At 35.7% G+C, this 20,832-nt stretch overlaps 2 protein-coding genes across 4 annotated transcripts in view; one reads left to right on the top strand and one right to left on the bottom strand.

The window, feature by feature from the left end:
• LOC145737823 (uncharacterized) overlaps positions 1-20,832 on the top strand; it is a 61,098-nt gene that overhangs the window by 11,978 nt on the left and 28,288 nt on the right. The gene's annotated exons all lie outside the window — the stretch shown is intronic.
• The window catches only part of LOC145737820 (rhophilin-1-like), a 46,657-nt gene that overhangs the window by 17,118 nt on the left and 8,707 nt on the right, over positions 1-20,832 (bottom strand). The window contains exon 1 of one of the 3 annotated variants that reach the window (XM_081992655.1): positions 11,430-11,684. The exons of 1 other annotated variant lie outside the window; for it this stretch is intronic. In XM_081992655.1, the coding sequence (XP_081848781.1) occupies positions 11,430-11,513 (84 nt within the window). In that variant the 5' untranslated portion in view covers positions 11,514-11,684. Of the gene's footprint in view, positions 1-927; positions 1,073-11,429; positions 11,685-20,832 lie in introns of those variants that run through there. One more of the 3 variants, XM_081992656.1, reaches the window with a different exon arrangement.

Here is a 20,832-nt window from a genome sequence, read left to right as displayed (position 1 = left end):
TCAACTAGTCTAGAAGCTTTCAACAGATATCAAACTAGTTTAAAAGCTTCCAACAATTATTTCTAGAAACATCTAAGTTTTCAAATGTCTCTAAAACAGTCCAGAACCTTCAATATGATCTTTAAATTGTTCTAAAAGCATCTGAATGCTTCTGAAGTAGACTAAGAGGGTTTCAGGAGCTTCCAAATGCTCCTGAAACAGCATAGAAGCTTCCAAATAGTCTTCAACTAGTCTAGAAGCTTTCAAAACAGTCTGAAAGCATGTAAAGCTCCTGAAGTAGTTTAAAAACGTTTCAGAAGCTTCCAAAACACTATAGGAACTGCAAAAGCTTCCAAAACAATGTCTAGAAGCTTCCAAATGCTCCTGAAACAGTATAGAAGCTTCCAAATGGTCTTCAACTAGTCTAGAAGCTTTCAAAACAGTCTGAAAGCATCTAAATGCTCCTGAAGTAGTCTAAAAAAGTTTCAGAAGCTTCCAAAACACTATAGGAACTGCAAAAGCTTCCAAAACAGTGTCTAGAAGCTTCCAAATGCTCCTGAAACAGTATAGAAGCTTCCAAATGGTCTTCAACTAGTCTAGAAGCTTTCAAAACAGTCTGAAAGCATCTAAATGCTCCCAAAGTAGTTTAAAAAGGTTTCAGAAGCTTCTAAAGCACTATAAGAACTGCAAAAGCTTCCAAAACAGCGTCTAGAAGCTTCCAAATGCTCCTGAAACAGTCTTAAAGCTTCCGTATGCTTCTAGGGCAGTTTAGAACAGTACATCAGTATAAATGAGCTTTACGATCACTGACACAGTTACTTTACAGATCAATTTCAAAGTCAGAAAGGAAATTCCTACATTACGTCCAGTTAGACTGTGACAACAGCCCACTGTGCGATGTGATTAAATGCACATTCTGATGACGGTTATTAAGAGTGTTTGGGGTACCTCAATGTGGCGTTTGGACCCTTCGTTCCGGAAACTTTGCCTCTGGACCCACTTGAGCATCGTCGAACATGATTATCGCGTTATCTCAGAACATTCCGACTCGCAAATGTGTTGAAAATGCACTGAACACCATCACACAGCACCAAGAAACCGTTCTTCTTCTTTAGGTCGCGGTAAACAGATGATAGAACTGGGTGTTCCGCTATTTTTTCGGTTGTCCCACTAATCTGTATCGCTGAAACTTTGAAACTGACGTGTAAGTAACAGTGTATCGTCTGCGAAACTGTCGATCATAAAATTTGTGTGTTAAGTAGCAGAAAATTTGTTCCTGTTCAGCTAAAAATGCAACTCAATTTTGTGTGGACTGTGTGTAACAGTAAAACGATGGGGAAATGTTTTAAAACCGTAAGTTTTCGATTCGCTCTAAGAAGCACACTTGTTCACCCAGAACGTTTAAGAATTAACGTAAAAAACTACTAAATTTGAAACAAATACGCAAATTTCGTAATGTACTATAGCTGGGAACTATTAAAGTTTATTATTTATTGTTCAGCCAATGTTGTTTCAAATATTGTCCACTAAGCAGTTTCTAACAGGTCTCCTTGAGTAGTTATTACAAAACTGCTCTTTGTAAACCAACTTCACTTGGACTGAGCGTAGCTCAGTTATTTGGAAAAATTAAAAAAAATTGTAAATAAGAAAAGTTGTAGCAAATTTAGTCCTCTACAAGATTGTATTTAGGTGTTTTTGGCCTTAAGGGGCTTGTTATGGAATTACAAGGCAAAAACAGACAGGGTGTACCATTTCGACTGAGAACTGAAAAAATTAGTGGTACAGTGTTGCCAAATCGAAATCAAAACAGTAAGAAAACTGCGTTAAACTAAAACGTTAAATTCTTGCAAATTCTAGTCACTTCTTGACAGTTTTGACATTAGTGACAGATATCACGTGGTTTTAGAGGATTCCGACTATTATTTGCAATGTTTTCCAGACAACTCAGTTTTAACAGTAAATAACTCGGTTATTTGACATCTTAGGAAAAAATACTATACAGGGTGGAGAAAAGAGAATTTCAAGGGCTACAATTTGGTATATTAAACCACCTTGTAACTGTCAAAATAACAGAGTTATGGGCTGTCAAAGTGAAAACTGTCAATTTCAAGCTTTACAGCAAACAACTCAGTTTTAACAGTAAATAACTCGGTTATTGGACATTTTAGGAAAAAATACTATACAGGGTGGAGAAAAGGGAATTTCACGAGCTACAATTTGGTATATTGAACCACTTTGTAACTGTCAAATTAACAGAGTTATGGGCTGTCAAAGTGAAAACTGTCAATTTCAAATTTTACAGCAAACAACTCAGTTTTAACAGTAAATAACTCAGTTATTAGACATTTTAAGAAAAAATACTATACAGGGTGGAGAAAAGAGAATTTCAAGAGCTACAATTTGGTATATTGAACCACCTTGTAACTGTCAAAATAACAGAGTTATGGGCTGTCAAAGTGAAAACTGTCAATTTCAAGCTTTACAGCAAACAACTCAGTTTAAACAGGAAGTAACTAGGTTTTTTTTTTAAATTAACCTCAATTGCTTAAATACCTTTAGATTAATAGTACAAAATCGAGGTAAAGTGTCATTTGTCAAAATATCATTTTGCAAGGGTGCCACGCCCTGAAAAGTGTCAAAATTGACATAACTTCAAGATCATCTCCGAAACGGTGTCAGTTAGAGCAAAACGGATGTCAGATTTGTGTTCCCCAGGTAGAAATTAGTCAAAAAAGTCACTTTGATTGAGAAAAATCCAAAATGGTCGCCGTTAGTATAGTAGGCCCGAAAAATTCCTAATTTAGACTAAATTTCCGTGCACTTTTCCAGAAAATCGTCCATAACTCGCTTATTTGACACATTCTGTAAAAAAGTACCGTATAATAAAAGAAAGCTAACGAACGGGGCTGTCACGTCACGTTGACAGAACCGGGCTAAGTTGCACCGTTTGGCCGCTAGAGGGCATCAAAGTTGACTCTCGTTTTTTGCAGTTTTTGCTCTATATTTCAAAAACGTTTTAGGTTAGAGGTTTGAAATTTTTATCACAAATGCAACTCGATGGGGTGCAACTTTTACCCTCTATACACTTTTTTGGTACCATGCACCGTTTGACCTTGAAAAATTAAAAACTGGAATTGTCAAGTAATTTCAAGGGTGATACCTTCCGATTTTTTTTAGAAAATTTTTTATTTTTAAAATTAACCTCAATTGCTTAAATATCTTCAGGTTAATAGTACAAAAATGACGTAAAGTGTCATTTGTCAAAATAACATTTTGCAAGGGTGCCACGCCCTAAAAAGTGTCAAAATTGACATAACTTCAAGGTCATCTCCGAAACAGTGCCAGTTGGAGCAAAACGGACGTCAGATTTGTGTTCCCCAGGTTGCAATTAGTTAAGAAAGTCACTTTGATTGAGAAAAATCCAAAATGGTCGCCGTTAGTATAGTAGGCCCAAAAAATCCCTAATTTAGACTAAATTTCCGTGCACTTTTCCAGAAAATCGTCCATAACTCGCTTATTTGAAACATTCTCTAAAAAACCACCGTATAACAAAAGAAAGCTAATGAATGGGGCTATCACGTGACGTTGAGCGGGTACAGATAAGTTGCCCCGTTTAGCCACTAGAGGGTGACAAAGTTGACTCTCGCAGTTTTTGCCCAATATCTCAGGAACGTTTCAAGTTAGAGGAAATCTCTCGGAGCAAATTTGTTCAAAATTAAATAGAAAAAGTGTTGCAGCATCACGTGTGATTAGGTCACGTTTGGCAACGTTGATCGGCGTAGAAATCTCCATAAATACCTGTTGAGAGCGGTTTACTTCCTGCAATTTCTGTCGTCGTTTGTGTCGTTAGGGAGCGGCTACTTTTTACTCGAAATGAACCGATTAATACACAGTCGGCCAAGCATCAACATCACCAATAAATTCCACGGTGATCAATTTGCTTTTGATCACGATTAACGATACAAAAATGAAATAAAGACCATTAGAAAGAACAGTCAGAGACAAAATTGCCCGTAAAACACACTTGGAGTGAGAAAATGACTGTTTTAAGCACATTTTTGGAATCCTCATTAAATTTCCTATCCAATAACCTGAAAAAACACTACAAAATTCGGTATAGTCAAGGAAAAAAACAGTGTCAAATTTTGAACTATCAAGAAAACAATTTGAAAGAACAGTCAGAGACAAAATTGACTGTAAAACACATTTGGAGTGAGAAAATGACTGTTTTAAGCACATTTTTGGGATCCTCATTAAATTTCCCATCCAATAACCTCAAAAAACACTACAAAATTTGGAACAGTCAGGGAGAAAAGCGGTATCAAAGTTTGAACTACCAAGAAAACAGTTTGAAAGAACCGTCAGAGACAAAATTGCCTGTAAAACACACTTGGAGTGAGAAAATGACTGTTTTAAGCACATTTTTGGAATCCTCATTAAATTTCCTATCCAATAACCAGGAAAAACACTTACAAAACGACCCAAATCTTCCGGTATTACTGTTCTAGTTGAAGATGTCTTTGCTAAATCTTTAGATGCATATTAACCGTATTTAAGTTTGATTAAGAGCATACATATGGCCGTGGTCTACATACTTTCAAGTTCTTTTCCGTATAAATTAAATGAAATATACTTTTTTTAAAAGATTTACGGTCGTTTCACCGCTAATTAGCTAAATACACCCATAAACTTGAATTCATCTTCGTTAGTCCCTAAATCAGTGGAAACAGCACATTTTTCCTGAACATCAACGAGTTCAAAGGCCACTAGGAGTGAGAAAAAGAGTGTTTTAAGCACATTTTTGGAATCCTCATTAGATTTCCTATCCAATAACCTGAAAAAACACTAAAAATTTGGAACAGTCAAGGAAAAAAAGCGGTGTCAAAGTTTGAACTACCAAGAAAACAGTTTGAAAGAACAGTCAGAGACAAAATTGCCTGTAAAACACACTTGGAGTGAGAAAATGACTGTTTTAAGCTCATTTTTGGAATCCTCATTAAATTTACTATCCAATAACCAGGAAAAACACTACAAAATTCGGTACAGTCAAGGAAAAAAACAATGTCAAACTTTGAACTACCCAGAAAACAATTTGAAAAGACAGTCAGTGACAAAATCACCTGTAAAACTCACTTGCAGTCAGAAAATGACTGTTTTAAGGACATTTTTGAAATCCTCATTAAATTTCCTATCCAATGACATAAAAAACACTAAAAAATTGAGTACAGTCAGGGTGAAAAGCGGTGTTAAAATTTGAACTACCAAGAAAACAGTTTGAAAGAACAGTCAGAGACAAAATTGCCAGTAAAACATACTTGGAGTGAGAAAATGACTGTTTTAAGCACATTTTTGGAATCCTCATTAAATTTCCCATCCAATAACCTAAAAAAACACTACAAAATTCGGTACAGTCAAGGAAAAAAACAATGTCAAACTTTGAACTACCCAGAAAACAATTTGAAAAGAGAGTCAGTGACAAAATCACCTATAAAACTCACTTGCAGTCAGAAAATGACTGTTTTAAGGACATTTTTGGAATCCTCATTAAATTTCCTATCTAATGACATAAAAAACACTAAAAAATTGAGTACAGTCAGGGAGAAAAGCGGTGTTAAAATTTGAACTACCATGAAAACAATTTGAAAGAACAGTCAGAGACAAAATTGCTTGTAAAACACACTTGGAGTGAGAAAATGACTGTTTTAAGCACATTTTTGGATTCCTCATTAAATTTCCTATCTAATGACATAAAAAACACTAAAAAATTGAGTACAGTCAGGTAGAAAAGTGGTGTCAAAATTTGAACTGCCAGAAACACAGTTTGAACAGACAGTCAGTGACAAAATCGCCTGTAAAACCCACTTGGAGTGAGAAAATGACTGTTTTAAGCACATTTTTGGAATCCTCATTAAATTTTCCATCTGACAAGATGAAAAAACACTACAAAATTTGGAACAGTCAGGGAGAAAAGCGGTGTTAAAGTTTGCACTACCATGAAAACAATTTGAAAGAACAGTCAGAGACAAAATTGCCAGTAAAACATACTTGGAGTGAGAAAATGACTGTTTTAAGCACATTTTTGGATTCCTCATTAAATTTCCCATCCAATAACCTAAAAAACACTACAAAATTCGGTACAGTCAAGGAAAAAAACAATGTCAAACTTTGAACTACCCAGAAAACAATTTGAAAAGACAGTCAGTGACAAAATTACCTATAAAACTCACTTGCAGTCAGAAAATGACTGTTTTAAGCACATTTTTGGATTCCTCATTAAATTTCCCATCCAATAACCTAAAAAACACTACAAAATTCGGTACAGTCAAGGAAAAAAACAATGTCAAACTTTGAACTACCCAGAAAACAATTTGAAAAGACAGTCAGTGACAAAATCACCTATAAAACTCACTTGCAGTCAGAAAATGACTGTTTTAAGCACATTTTTGGATTCCTCATTAAATTTCCCATCCAATAACCTAAAAAACACTACAAAATTCGGTACAGTCAAGGAAAAAAACAATGTCAAACTTTGAACTACCCAGAAAACAATTTGAAAAGACAGTCAGTGACAAAATCACCTATAAAACTCACTTGCAGTCAGAAAATGACTGTTTTAAGCACATTTTTGGATTCCTCATTAAGTTTCCTATCCAATAACCAGGAAAAACACTACAAAACGAGTTCAAAGTTAATATAAAAAGAACCGTTTACTTCCGCGGTGGGTACCATCCGAGGTACTTCGTGAATTCGTTTTAAATGGCGCATTGTTTCCTGGGAATCGAAAAGTACGACTATTTCAGTTCAATGCCATCATCAGCACCATCGGTGGTACTAAACTTCTTATTGACGTGCCCGTAAACCAGCAAAAGGTTTATTATATTCTCTCTACCAGTATAGGGTACCCCCTGAAGTGGTACCGATGGTGAAAGTGGCCAGTTTGGAATGCTGCCAATTCCCACCTAATAAGTGATTTTTGCTTGCTTATACTTATCATTTCTGTGCTGGTTCATGTTAGTAATCTAACTTATTCCGGCCTTTATATGACTGTAGTAGGTTTAAGTTATTTAAAGTTTCTTATTTTCAACGAAACACCCTGTAATTAACTATACTAATGATGGGTACTGAATTCGTGAAACTGTAAAAAGTCAGAAATTTGATTCACTAGACTTTTCATGCACCCCCTGTATACTGGAAGCAAAAATGGTCCTGAAAACTTACGGTGTTAGGTTAAGGAGTTCATTAGGACCATTTTTGGTCTCTTGCAATTTTTTTGTAACTTTCACCGTTTTCGAGTTATGTAGCCAAAACTGGTTTGATGCAACAAATTTTAAAAACAGTTGAAATTGTGGTCTGAAATTTGAACACCCTTTAACTCAGTTATTTTTGGGAGTTCACGGGGGTTGAACCACTCAAATTAACCGTCTTGAGCTCCTCTTTGCAGTGGTGTAGAGTAAAAAATTCTATCTCAAAAATTGCGTACAGGGTGACCAAAAATAGTCAATCACCATACTTTTCATGCACACCCTGTATACTGGAAGCAAAAATTGTCCTAAAAACTTACGATATTGGGTTAAAGAGATGATTAGGAGCATTTTTGGTTTCTTGCAATTTTTTCGTAACTTTCACCATTTTCGAGTTATTTAGGAAAAACTGGTTTGGTGCAACCAATATTTAAATCAGTTCAAATAGTGGTGTGAAAGTTGAACACGGTTTAAAAGACAGTCAGAGACAAAATCGCCTGTAAATCCTATTTGGAGTGAGAAAATGACTGTTTTAAGCACATTTTTGAAATCCTCATTAAATTTCCTATCTAATGACATAAAAAAACACTACAAAATTCGGTACAGTCAAGATAAAAAACAGTGTCAAATTTTGAACTACCAAGAAAACAGTTTGAAAGAACAGTCAGAGTCAAAATCGCCTGTAAAACACACTTGGAGTGGGAAAATGACTGTTTTAAGCACATTTTTGAAATCCTCATTAAATTTCCTATCTAATGACATAAAAAACACTAAAAAATTGAGTACAGTCAGGGCGAAAAGTAGTGTCAAAGTTTCAACGGCCAGAAACACAGTGGGAAAAGACAGTCAGTGACAAAATCACCTATAAAACCTACTTGGAGTGAGAAAATGACTATTTTAAGAACATTTTTGGTATCCTCATTAAATTTCCTATCTAATGACATAAAAAAACACTAAAAAATTGAGTACAGTCAGGGAGAAAAGTAGTGTCAAAATTTGAATTGTCAGAAACACAGTGGGAAAAGACAGTCAAAGACAAAATCACCTATAAAACCTACTTGGAGTGAGAAAATTACTATTTTAAGCACATTTTTGGAATCCTCATTAAATTTCCTATCCAATAACCTCAAAAAACACTACAAAATTTAGAAGAGTCAATGAGAAAAGTGGTGTCAAAGTTTGAATTGCCAGAAACACAGTGTGAAAAGACAGTCACTGACAAAATCACCTATAAAACACTCTTGGAGTGAGAAAATGACTATTTTAAGAACATTTTTGGTATCCGCATTAAATTTCCTATCTAATGACATAAAAAACACTAAAAAATTGAGTACAGTCAGGGAAAAAAGCGGTGTCAAAGTTTGAACTACCAAGAAAACAGTTTGAAAGTACAGTCAGAGACAAAATCGCCTGTAAAGCACACTTGGAGTGAGAAAATGAGTGTTTTAAGCACATTTTTGGAATCCTCATTAAATTTCTTATCCAATAACCTGAAAAAACACTACAAAATTCGGTACAGTCAGGGAGAAAAGCGGTGTCAAAGTTTCAATTGCCCATAAACACTGTACAGTACAGTTTCCGAGATATACAGGGTTTTCAATTCTGGCCTGGCAACTGAGACCTCTCTTCCTGTTCTCAAGTACCACTTTGGGTACCTAATGCATTTCAAGTTCAACGATCCAACAATGTACACACATACTTAAAAGCCATTAAGACAGTCTAGGACACTTTCGAATGTAAAGGTACCAGACGCAACTGTTTATCATTGTTAATTTACGATATAGGAACCACCCTGAGAGTGGTTCTACTAGAATAACCACTGAATTTTTAACGTTCAAACGACTTTTTTAATCAGGATTTCCTTTTCCCGCAAAACACAGTTACACTCCTAAACAGGAAGAAATACAGGTTTCTAGACATCTGATTTAGTGCAAAAAAGTACTGCTAGATTCACTGTAAACTGAAAGGTACTGTAGCTTCTGCCAAATATGGCAGAATAATAATTAAAGGAAACCACACCTGATGATGGCTGATTTGTGTATCAAAACGTACTAGTCACTAGTCAAATTACATCCTGATCGTTCACCTTTTCATTTTCCGCGTTGCTTTCTTTTCTCCCCATAAACAAACGTAATTTCAGCATCCAGTTCTTCTTATACCGACGTTGCCAAGTTTACGAGAATCATTTGGGAACGAGGAAAAATAACCAAAGTGACTAGAACAACATTTTTTTCCTTGAAAAACATCTCGCAAAAGATTATTATATCGGTAAATCAGCCAAACAGTTACGGTTAAGATGATTGCTTTCCACGTAGCAAGACATTGCATGAAATTGGATTATAACTCCTGTCCGTTTCGTTTCTCTGTATATTTCGCCATTTTTGTTTCGTTTCTGAGATATTTCATGTGAAATTCGACATTTTTCAAGCACACTTTGACAGTTGTGACGTATCTTTTACTGATGTCACCTGATTAGTGTCAATTTAACAATACTAAAGCTGTGAAAGTAGTATTTTAGCTGTTCCACAGCATGAACCTAACTTTACGCTGTTTCTATGAGTCTAAGCGTTTTCTTGACTGTTTTGACGTATTTGTTGGTTAAGGAGGTGATTAGGAACATTTTTGGTGTCTTAAAAATTTTTCGTAACTTTCACTGTTTTTGAGTTATTTAGGAAAAATCAGTTGAAATTGTGGTCTGAAATTTGAACACCCTGTAACTCAGTTATTTTTGGGATCTCAGGGAGGTTGCGCCAGTCAAATTAACCGTTTTGAGCTACCCTTTTCAGTGGTGTAGAGTAAAAAATTCTATCTGAAAAATTGCGTACAGAGTGACCAAAAATAGTCAATCACCATACTTTTCATACACACCCTGTATTCTGGAAGCAAAAAAGATCCTGCAAACTTACGGTGTTAGGTTCAGGAGTTAATTGGGAACATTTTAGGTCTCTTGCAATTTTTTTGTAACTTTTACTGTTTTTGAGTTATTTAGGAAAAACTGATTTGGTGCAACAAATTTTCAAATCAGTTTTTAAAGTTTCTCGAACTGGATGACAGATACGTCAAATCTGACAGCGGGGATGGATTCGCCGTCCCCGAATTAGTCGAAAACGAGTACCATCAACCCTAGGCTGTCTTAATCCAAAATGGCGGAAATTGCAAATGGCGCCTATTAGCGCCATTTTGAAATTTTCCAAAAAAATCGAGTTTGGGCTGGTTTTCTACTATATCAAGGATGGGCAATCCAGTGGTGACGTTTATTTTCCGGTAGCCGTTGCGCAAACCTGAATTTTTCAAAGTTCCTCGAACTGGATGACAGATACGTCAAATCTGACAGCGGGGATGGATTCCCCGTACCCGAATTAGTCGAAAACGAGTACAAACTTCACCCTTCTATCTTAAACCAAAATGGCGGAAATTGCAAATGGCGCCTGTTAGCGCCATTTTGAAATTTTCCAAAAAAATCGAGTTGGGGCTGGTTTTCTACTAATTCGAGGATGGGCAATTCAGTGGTGACGCTTATTTTCCGGTAGCTGTTGCGCAAACCTGAATTTTTCAAAGTTCCTCGAACTGGATGACAGATACGTCAAATCTGACAGCGGGGATGGATTCCCCGTCCCCGAATTAGTCGAAAACGAGTACCATAAAGCCCGGGCTATCTTAATCCAAAATGGCGAAAAATGCAAATGGCGCCTGTTAGCGTTACTAATTTTACTGTAAATCAACCACTCTGTACAGTCTGTTGATCAGCAGAGTCGAGTGACGTATTCGACATACAGATTGACGTTGTGATACGGTAATCAAGCAGCCTATATATTGACAATTTTCTTAATGCTTACGGTTATTTAATTAATATGCCATCAAGGCTTAAAAAGCAGTACTAACCCAAATATGAGAGAGTGAGAGAGAGAGAGAGACAGGGCCATAAAATGCGTGTTTACCATATTTGATACCGTTTGTCCTGTTTTTACGTTATTTACCCAAAAAAAAAACTTAAAATTCAACAGTTGCACGGAATAATCAGCGTAAAACGACAACTAATCTGATTTTTACGAATTCGAAGCAGTTATGCAAAAATATCCAGTCACAAAAAAAGGGAAAGTCCAATTTACCCAATTTATGGGTAAATTACTGATATTATAACAATACAGTTACGTAAAAATGTTAATTATGAGCCATTCTAACCATTAATTTGTCAATTTAGGTACTCACCTGAGGTATGGTAATATCCGGTAAAATCATCATAGTGGACGAGTGCACTATGTCGCGCTTACCAAACGTACAAAATTTGTTCATTTTTCCCTTAAAAACATCGACATCGCACGTTTAATATCGATAAGGGATCGACCCTTCAACGGTGAAAAAAAATCGATACCGAACGCGAATAGAAAGGCGAAAGGAAACGGTACTTTCGGTTTGGTACCGAGCACCGACTGCGCTCTTCCGCAGATCGAAGAAATGAGGTTGGACGACTGAGAAGAAAGAAGAAATCGACCGACGCCGCTTCTTCTGGGGCGTATGTGTCGATAGCCCGCGGGTTCCCAGGAGGTTTCGCTTCGAGGAACCCAAACGAACGGGAAACGGATGTCGGATTGGTGGGGTTCCGATCGGTTTTTTTTTCTCACCTTTCTTACGTACAATTTGGTTTTGTTCGTTTCTAGTTACTTACGTTACTAGTGTGGTACGAGTAGTTTTACAGTCGCGTTCACGTGACAACTGTCAAATACGTCACAACTGTCAAAATTTGCCGGGGAAGCAAAGCGGGCTCATGAAGTTACAGTCTATGCTGTTTTACACCCAAAATACTAATTTTACAGCTTGTTTACTGTCAATTTGACACTAGTCACGTGACAGTCTGCGTAAAGAATGTTCTAGGGTCACGTGACAACTGTCAAATACGTCACAACTATCAAAATTTGCCTGGTAAAGCTCAAATGAGCAAACTAGTCACTTTCTATGCAGCCCTAGTGCCAAAAGTGAATTTTCCAGTTTTGTAATGATTATTTTGACAGTTGTCACGTGACACCTTAGTAGATAGCGTCCTATATTGTCTTATGACATCTGTCAAATATGTCAAAACGGTCAAAAAATGCTTTAGCAAGCTCTTGAAGTCGTACAGAGAAAATATAGGAAACTTCGTGCTGTTTTACATTCAAAATACTAATTTTACAGCTTTCATACTGTTAGTTTGACACTAGTCACGTGACAGTCTGCGTAAATGGTAGTTTAAGGTCACGTGACAACTGTCAAATACGTCACAACCGTCACAATTTGCCTGGTAAAGCTCGAAGGAGCAAACTAGTCACTTTCTATGCAGCCCTAGAGCCAAAAGTAACTTTTCCAGTTTTGTCATGATTATTTTGACAGTTGTCACGTGACACCTTAGTAGATAGCGTCCTATATTGTCTTATGACAACTGTCAAATACGTCAAAATAGTCAGAAAATGCTTTAGCAGGCTCATGATGTTACAAAGACAAAATCTAGGCAAATTTGTGCTGTTTTACACCCAAAATATTAATTTTACAGCTTTCATACTGTTAGTTTGACACTAGTCACGTGACAGTCTGCGTAAATGGTAGTTTAAGGTCACGTGACAACTGTCAAATACGTCACAACTGTCACAATTTGCCTGGTAAAGCTCAAATGAGCAAACTAGTCACTTTCTATGCAGCTCTAGAGCCAAAAGTGATTTTTCCAGTTTTGTAATGATTATTTTGACAGTTGTCACGCGACACCTTAATAGATAGTGTCCTATTATCTTAAGACATACGTCAAATGCGTCAAAACAGTCAAAAATTGATTTGGCAGATTCATAGAGTACAAGGTAAAGGCAGGTTTGTGCTGTTTTACAGTTAAATACAAGTTTTACGACTTTGTTACTGTTAAATTGACACTAGTCACGTGACAATATGCGTAAATGGTAATTTAAGGTCACGTGACAACTGTCAAATACGTAACAACTGTCAAAATTTGCCTGGGAAGCAAACCAGGCTCATCAAGTTACAGAGACAAAATATAGGGGCAAGTTTATGCTGTTTTACACCTAAAATGCTAATTTTACTGCTTTCTTACTGTCAATTTGACAATAGTCACGCGACAGTCTGCGTAAGTAATGTCCAAGGGTCACGTGACAGCTGTCAAATACGTCACAACTGTCAAAATTTGCCTGGTAAAGCTCAAAGTAGCAAACTAGTCACTTTCAGTGTAGTGCTAGAGTCAAAAGTGAATTTTCCAGTTTTCTAACAACTATTTTGACTGTTGTCACATGACACCCTAGTAGATAGCGTCCTATTAGCTTATGACATCTGTCAAATATGTCAAAACAGCCAAAAATTGATTTGAGAGACTCATAGAAACAAGATAAAGGCAGGTTTGTGCTGTTTTACAGCTAAAATACTAGTTTTACGGCTTTGTTACTGTAAAACTGATACTAGACACGTGACGGTCTGCGTAAAGAATGTTCTAGGGTCACGTGACAACTGTCAAATACGTCACAACCAATCAAAGTTTAACTGGAACATCTCAAAAGGGCTAGTTTACTTTCGAAAGCCGATTAAAACGTTCAAGATCTCTGAAACTACCGTACCCATTGACATAACATTTTTGACAGCTGCCAACCTGATGGATACTGTCAAGTGACAGTAATTTGGCAGCTGTCACAGGCGCGCAAGCGCAAAAGACAATTTTGAAACCCAATCCTCGTTTAACTAACTCAGCTTGTCTCCTCAGCTGATCAAACAAAATTTGAACTGCCAAAAACACAGTTTGAAAAGACCGTCAGTGATAAAATCACCTAAAAAACCAACTTGGAGTGAGAAAATGACTGTTTTAAGCCCATTTTTGGAATCCTCATTAAATTTCCTATCTAATGACATAAAAAACACTAAAAAATTGAGTACAGTCAGGGAGAAAAGTGGTGTCAAAGTTTGAACTGCCAGAAACACAGTTTGAAAAGACAGTCAGTGATAAAATCACCTAAAATCCCACTTGGAGTGAGAAAATGACTGTTTTAAGCACATTTCTGGAATCCTCATTAAATTTACTATCTAATGACATAAAAAAACACTAAAAAATTGAGTACAGTCAGGGAGAAAAGTGGTGTCAAAGTTAGAACTTCCAGAAATACAATTTGAAAAGACAATCAATGACAAAATCAGCTTTAAAAACCACTTGAAGTGAGAAAATTACTGTTTTAAGCACATTTCTGGAATCCTCACTAAATTTCCTATCTAATGACATAAAAAACACTAAAAAATTGAGTACAGTCAGGGAGAAAGGTGGTGTCAAAGTTTGAACTGTCAAACACAGTTTGAAAAGACAGTCAGTGACAAAATCACCCATAAAACCCACTTGGAGTGAGAAAATGGCTGTTTTAAGCACATTTTTGGAATTCTCATTAAATTTCCTATCCAATAACCCGAAAAAACATTACAAAATTTGGTACAGTCGGGGAGAAAAGCGATTGCAAAATTTGAACTGCCAGAAACACAGTTTGAAAATACAGTCAGTGATAAAATCACCTAAAAAACCCACTTGGAGTGAGAAAATGACTGTTTTAAGCACATTTTTGGAATTCTCATTAAATTTCCTATCCAATAACCCGAAAAAACATTACAAAATTTGGTACAGTCGGGGAGAAAAGCGATTGCAAAATTTGAACTGCCAGAAACACAGTTTGAAAATACAGTCAGTGATAAAATCACCTAAAAAACCCACTTGGAGTGAGAAAATGACTGTTTTAAGCACATTTCTGGAATCCTCATTAAATTTACTATCTAATGACATAAAAAAACACTAAAAAATTGAGTACAGTCAGGGAGAAAAGTGGTGTCAAAGTTAGAACTTCCAGAAATACAATTTGAAAAGGCAATCAATGACAAAATCAGCTTTAAAAACCACTTGAAGTGAGAAAATTACTGTTTTAAGCACATTTCTGGAATCCTCATTAAATTTCCTATCTAATGACATAAAAAACACTAAAAAATTGAGTACAGTCAGGGAGAAAGGTGGTGTCAAAGTTTGAACTGTCAAACACAGTTTGAAAAGACAGTCAGTGACAAAATCAGCCATAAAACCCACTTGGAGTGACAAAATTACTGTTTTAAGCACATTTCTGGAATCCTCATTAAATTTCCTATCTAATAACCTGAAAAAACATTACAAAATTTGGTACAGTCGGGGAGAAAAGCGATTGCAAAATTTGAACTGCCAGAAACACAGTTTGAAAAGACAGTCAGTGATAAAATCACCTAAAAAACCCACTTGGAGTGAGAAAATGACTGTTTTAAGCACATTTTTGAAATCCTCATTAAATTTGCTATCTAATGACATGAAAAACACTAAAAAATTGAGTACAGTCAGGGAGAAAAGTGGTGTCAAAGCTTGAACTTCCAGAAACACAATTTGAAAAGACAGTCAGTGACAAAATCAGCTTTAAAACCCACTTGGAGTGAGAAAATGACTGTTTTAAGCACATTTTTGACAGCTGTCAACCTGATGGATACTGTCAAGTGACAGTAATTTGGCAGCTGTCACTGGCGCGCAAGCGCAAAAGACTAATTAACTAACTCATAGTTTGTCTCCTCAGCTGATCAAACAAACTCTATTTCGACTGAGCCCTGAGTTTCGTTATTTGAGGAGCTACAAAAAAAATTAAAGAAGGAAAGTTGTAGTAAATTGTATCTTCTACAAGATTGTATTAATGGGTTGTTGCCCTTAAGGGCCTCCTTAAGGAGTTACAAGGCTAAACATGACAGGAAGCCTATCTCGTGTCGTATCTTGGAAACGTGAAGAAAAATACGATTTTTGTGAAAAGTCTTATCATTTAGGTTGGTTAAAGTAATTACTATTAATCCCATCTTATCTCTGGCATTATCCAGTTTTATTACACTGGGTGCAGGTACTCTTAAACGAATAATTTACGACAATGGTTCCTTGCCTTAAAAACACAGAGAACAATGATCCATTGTCCCTTTTTGTCGACTGGGTGTGATGTAATACGATTATTCTATTCAAATTTAACTGGTCAAGCTAGATAACAGGCATAGATAACTCCCTCTATGAACCAAATTGGTGCACACCTGTAAAATGGAAATTTACATGCATAACACGCACTGGATGTTACAACTTTATAGTAAAAGTACTCATTGGTGGGCACGCACCTATTACAGACAAACGAGACGCATACCAAAAATGGTTTGAAAGAGAGTGACAAAAAAAACTGACAAAATATGAGGGGCACGCCTCATTGGACTACGTGAGGCCTATTCGGTTTCGTTTTCTTCTTTTCTTTGAATACTAATCATTTTCTTGCTCCCTCGATTTCAACGAGTTTGTGCATTTACCAGAAAGGGAACAAAACCTTGTTCTGGTAATTTGCAATTCTACTGCAAGGCTTCCTAATCCTTAAGGAAATTGAATACTCATACATTGTTACAAGGCTTCTTTTAATAGATTATAGGTCGTAGTGTTTAAATTAATTTGGTTTTGAATTAATTTGAAGAACCATTGTAGAAATGCAAAATGGTCCAAACACAGTTAGCACCAAACCAAATTGGTTCTTATTTAGCCTTGGCATCAATGGGTTCTCCCAAGACTGGTTTTGACAGACTATAGTGCATAGTATTTAGTAGTGATGGGTAAATTACCAGTAAAGTAAATATTTTACTTTACCAGGAAAATTTGACCAGTAAATTACTAAAACTGTGTGTTTCTGGCATTTCAAACTTTGACACCACTTTTCTCCCTGACTGTACTCAATTTTTTAGTGTTTTTTATGTCATTAGATAGGAAATTTAATGAGGATTCCAGAAATGTGCTTAAAACAGTCATTTTCTCACTCCAAGTGGGTTTTACAGGCGATTTTGTCACTGACTGTTTTTTCAAACTGTGTTTCTGGCATTTCAAACTTTGACACTACTTTTCTCCCTGACTGTACTCAATTTTTTAGTGTTTTTAATGTCATTAGATAGGAAATTTAATGAGGATTCCAGAAATGTGCTTAAAACAGTCATTTTCTCACTCCAAGTGGATTTTTTAGGTGATTTTATCACTGACTGTTTTTTCAAACTGTGTTTCTGGCATTTCAAACTTTGACACTACTTTTCTCCCTGACTGTACCGAATTTTGAAGTGTTTTTTTATGTTGTCAGATGGGAAATTTAATGAGGATTTCAAAAATGTGCTTAAAACAGTCATTTTGTCACTCTAAGTGGGTTTTATAGGTGATTTTGTCACTGACTGTCTTTTCAAACTGTGTTTCTGGCAGTTCAAACTTTGACACCACTTTTTTCCCTGACTGTACTCAATTTTTTAGTGTTTTTTATGTCATTAGATAGGAAATTTAATGAGGATTCCAGAAATTTGCTTAAAACAGTCATTTTCTCACTCCAAGTGGGTTTTACAGGCGATTTTGTCACTGACTGTTTTTTCAAACTGTGTTTCTGGAAGTTCAAACTTTGACACCACTTTTTTCCTTGACTGTACTCAGTTTTTTAGTGTTTTTTATGTCATTAGATAGGAAATTTAATAAGGATTTCAAAAATGTGCTTAAAACAGTAATTTTCTCACTCCAAGTGGGTTTTTTAGGTGATTTTGTCACTGACTGTCTTTTCAAGCTGTGTATCTGGCAGTTCAAACTTTGACACCACTTTTCTCCCTGACTGTACTCAATTTTTTAGTGTTTTTTTCTGTCATTAGATAGGAAATTTAATGAGGATTCCAGAAATGTGCCTAAAACAGTCATTTTCTCACTCCAAGTGGGTTTTTTAGGTGATTTTGTCACTGACTGTCTTTTCAAACTATGTTTCTGGCAGTTCAAACTTTGACACAACTTTTCTCCCTGACTGTACTCAATTTTTTAGTGTTTTTTATGTCATTAGATAGGAAATTTAATTAGGATTTCAAAAATGTGCTTAAAACAGTCATTTTGTCACTCTAAGTGGGTTTTACAGGCGATTTTGTCACTGATTGTATTTTCAAACTGTGTTTCTGGCAGTTCAAATTTTGCCATCGCTTTTCTCCCCGACTGTACCGAATTTTGTAATGTTTTTTATGTCATTAAATAGGAAATTTAATGAGGATTCCAGAAATGTGCTTAAAACAGTCATTTTGTCACTCTAAGTGGGTTTTACAGGCGATTTGTCATTGACTGTCTTTTCAAACTGTGTTTCTGGCACTTCAAACTTTGACACAACTTTTCTCCCTGACTGTACTCAATTTTTTAGTGTTTTTTATGTCATTAGATAGGAAATTTAATGAGGATTCCAGAAATGTGCTTAAAACAGTCATTTTCTCACTCCAAGTGGGTTTTTTAAATGATTTTGTCACTGACTGTCTTTTCAAACTGTGTTTCTGGCAGTTCAAACTTTGACACCACTTTTCTCCCTGACTGTACTTAATTTTTCATTGTTTTTTATGTCATTAGATAGGAAATTTAATAAGGATTCCAGAAATGTGCTTAAAACAATCATTTTCTCACTCCAAGTGGATTTTTTAGGTGATTTTGTCACTGACTGTCTTTTCAAGCTGTGTATCTGGCAGTTCAAACTTTGACACCACTTTTATCCCTGACTGTACTCAATTTTTTAGTGTTTTTTTCTGTCATTAGATAGGAAATTTAATGAGGATTCCAGAAATGTGCCTAAAACAGTCATTTTCTCACTCCAAGTGGGTTTTTTAGGTGATTTTGTCACTGACTGTTTTTTCAAACTGTGTTTCTGGCAGTTCAAACTTTGACACCACTTTTTTCCCTGACTGTACTTAATTTTTTAGTGTTTTTTATGTCATTAGATAGGAAATTTAATAAGGATTCCAGAAATGTGCTTAAAACAGTCATTTCTCACTCCAAGTGGGTTTTACAGGCGATTTTGTCACTGACTGTTTTTTCAAACTGTGTTTCTGGCATTTCAAACTTTGACACCACTTTTTTCCCTGACTGTACTTAATTTTTTAGTGTTTTTTATGTCATTAGATAGGAAATTTAATAAGGATTCCAGAAATGTGCTTAAAACAGTCTTTGTCTCACTCCAAGTGGGTTTTACAGGCGATTTTGTCACTGACTGTCTTTTCAAACTGTGTTTCTGGCAGTTCAAACTTTGACACCACTTTTCTCCCTGACTGTACTTAATTTTTCATTGTTTTTTATGTCATTAGATAGGAAATTTAATAAGGATTCCAGAAATGTGCTTAAAACAGTCTTTGTCTCACTCCAAGTGGGTTTTACAGGCGATTTTGTCACTGACTGTCTTTTCAAACTGTGTTTCTGGCAGTTCAAACTTTGACACCACTTTTTTCCCTGACTGTACTTAATTTTTTAGTGTTTTTTATGTCATTAGATAGGAAATTTAATGAGGATTCCAAAAATGTGCTTAAAACAGTCATTTCTCACTCCAAGTGGGTTTTACAGGCGATTTTGTCACTGACTGTTTTTTCAAACTGTGTTTCTGGCAGTTCAAACTTTGACACCACTTTTTTCCCTGACTGTACTTAATTTTTTAGTGTTTTTTATGTCATTAGATAGGAAATTTAATGAGGATTCCAAAAATGTGCTTAAAACAGTCATTTCTCACTCCAAGTGGGTTTTACAGGCGATTTTGTCACTGACTGTTTTTTCAAACTGTGTTTCTGGCATTTCAAACTTTGACACCACTTTTTTCCCTGACTGTACTTAATTTTTTAGTGTTTTTTATGTCATTAGATAGGAAATTTAATAAGGATTCCAGAAATGTGCTTAAAACAGTCTTTGTCTCACTCCAAGTGGGTTTTACAGGCGATTTTGTCACTGACTGTCTTTTCAAACTGTGTTTCTGGCAGTTCAAACTTTGACACCACTTTTTTCCCTGACTGTACTTAATTTTTCATTGTTTTTTATGTCATTAGATAGGAAATTTAATGAGGATTCCAAAAATGTGCTTAAAACAGTCATTTCTCACTCCAAGTGGGTTTTACAGGCGATTTTGTCACTGACTGTTTTTTCAAACTGTGTTTCTGGCAGTTCAAACTTTGACACCACTTTTTTCCCTGACTGTACTTAATTTTTTAGTGTTTTTTATGTCATTAGATAGGAAATTTAATGAGGATTCCAAAAATGTGCTTAAAACAGTCATTTCTCACTCCAAGTGGGTTTTACAGGCGATTTTGTCACTGACTGTTTTTTCAAACTGTGTTTCTGGCATTTCAAACTTTGACACCACTTTTTTCCCTGACTGTACTTAATTTTTTAGTGTTTTTTATGTCATTAGATAGGAAATTTAATAAGGATTCCAGAAATGTGCTTAAAACAGTCTTTGTCTCACTCCAAGTGGGTTTTACAGGCGATTTTGTCACTGACTGTCTTTTCAAACTGTGTTTCTGGCAGTTCAAACTTTGACACCACTTTTCTCCCTGACTGTACTTAATTTTTCATTGTTTTTTATGTCATTAGATAGGAAATTTAATAAGGATTCCAGAAATGTGCTTAAAACAGTCTTTGTCTCACTCCAAGTGGGTTTTACAGGCGATTTTGTCACTGACTGTCTTTTCAAACTGTGTTTCTGGCAGTTCAAACTTTGACACCACTTTTCTCCCTGACTGTACTTAATTTTTCATTGTTTTTTATGTCATTAGATAGGAAATT

The sequence above is a fragment of the Ips typographus genome, linkage group LG14 (genome assembly GCF_016097725.1).
Source record: "Ips typographus isolate SLU linkage group LG14, UJ_Ityp_2.0, whole genome shotgun sequence".
Taxonomy (NCBI): domain Eukaryota; kingdom Metazoa; phylum Arthropoda; class Insecta; order Coleoptera; family Curculionidae; genus Ips; species Ips typographus.
The sequence above is the reverse complement of the archived record's forward strand: the minus strand, read 5'-3'. Positions and strand labels throughout refer to the sequence as shown.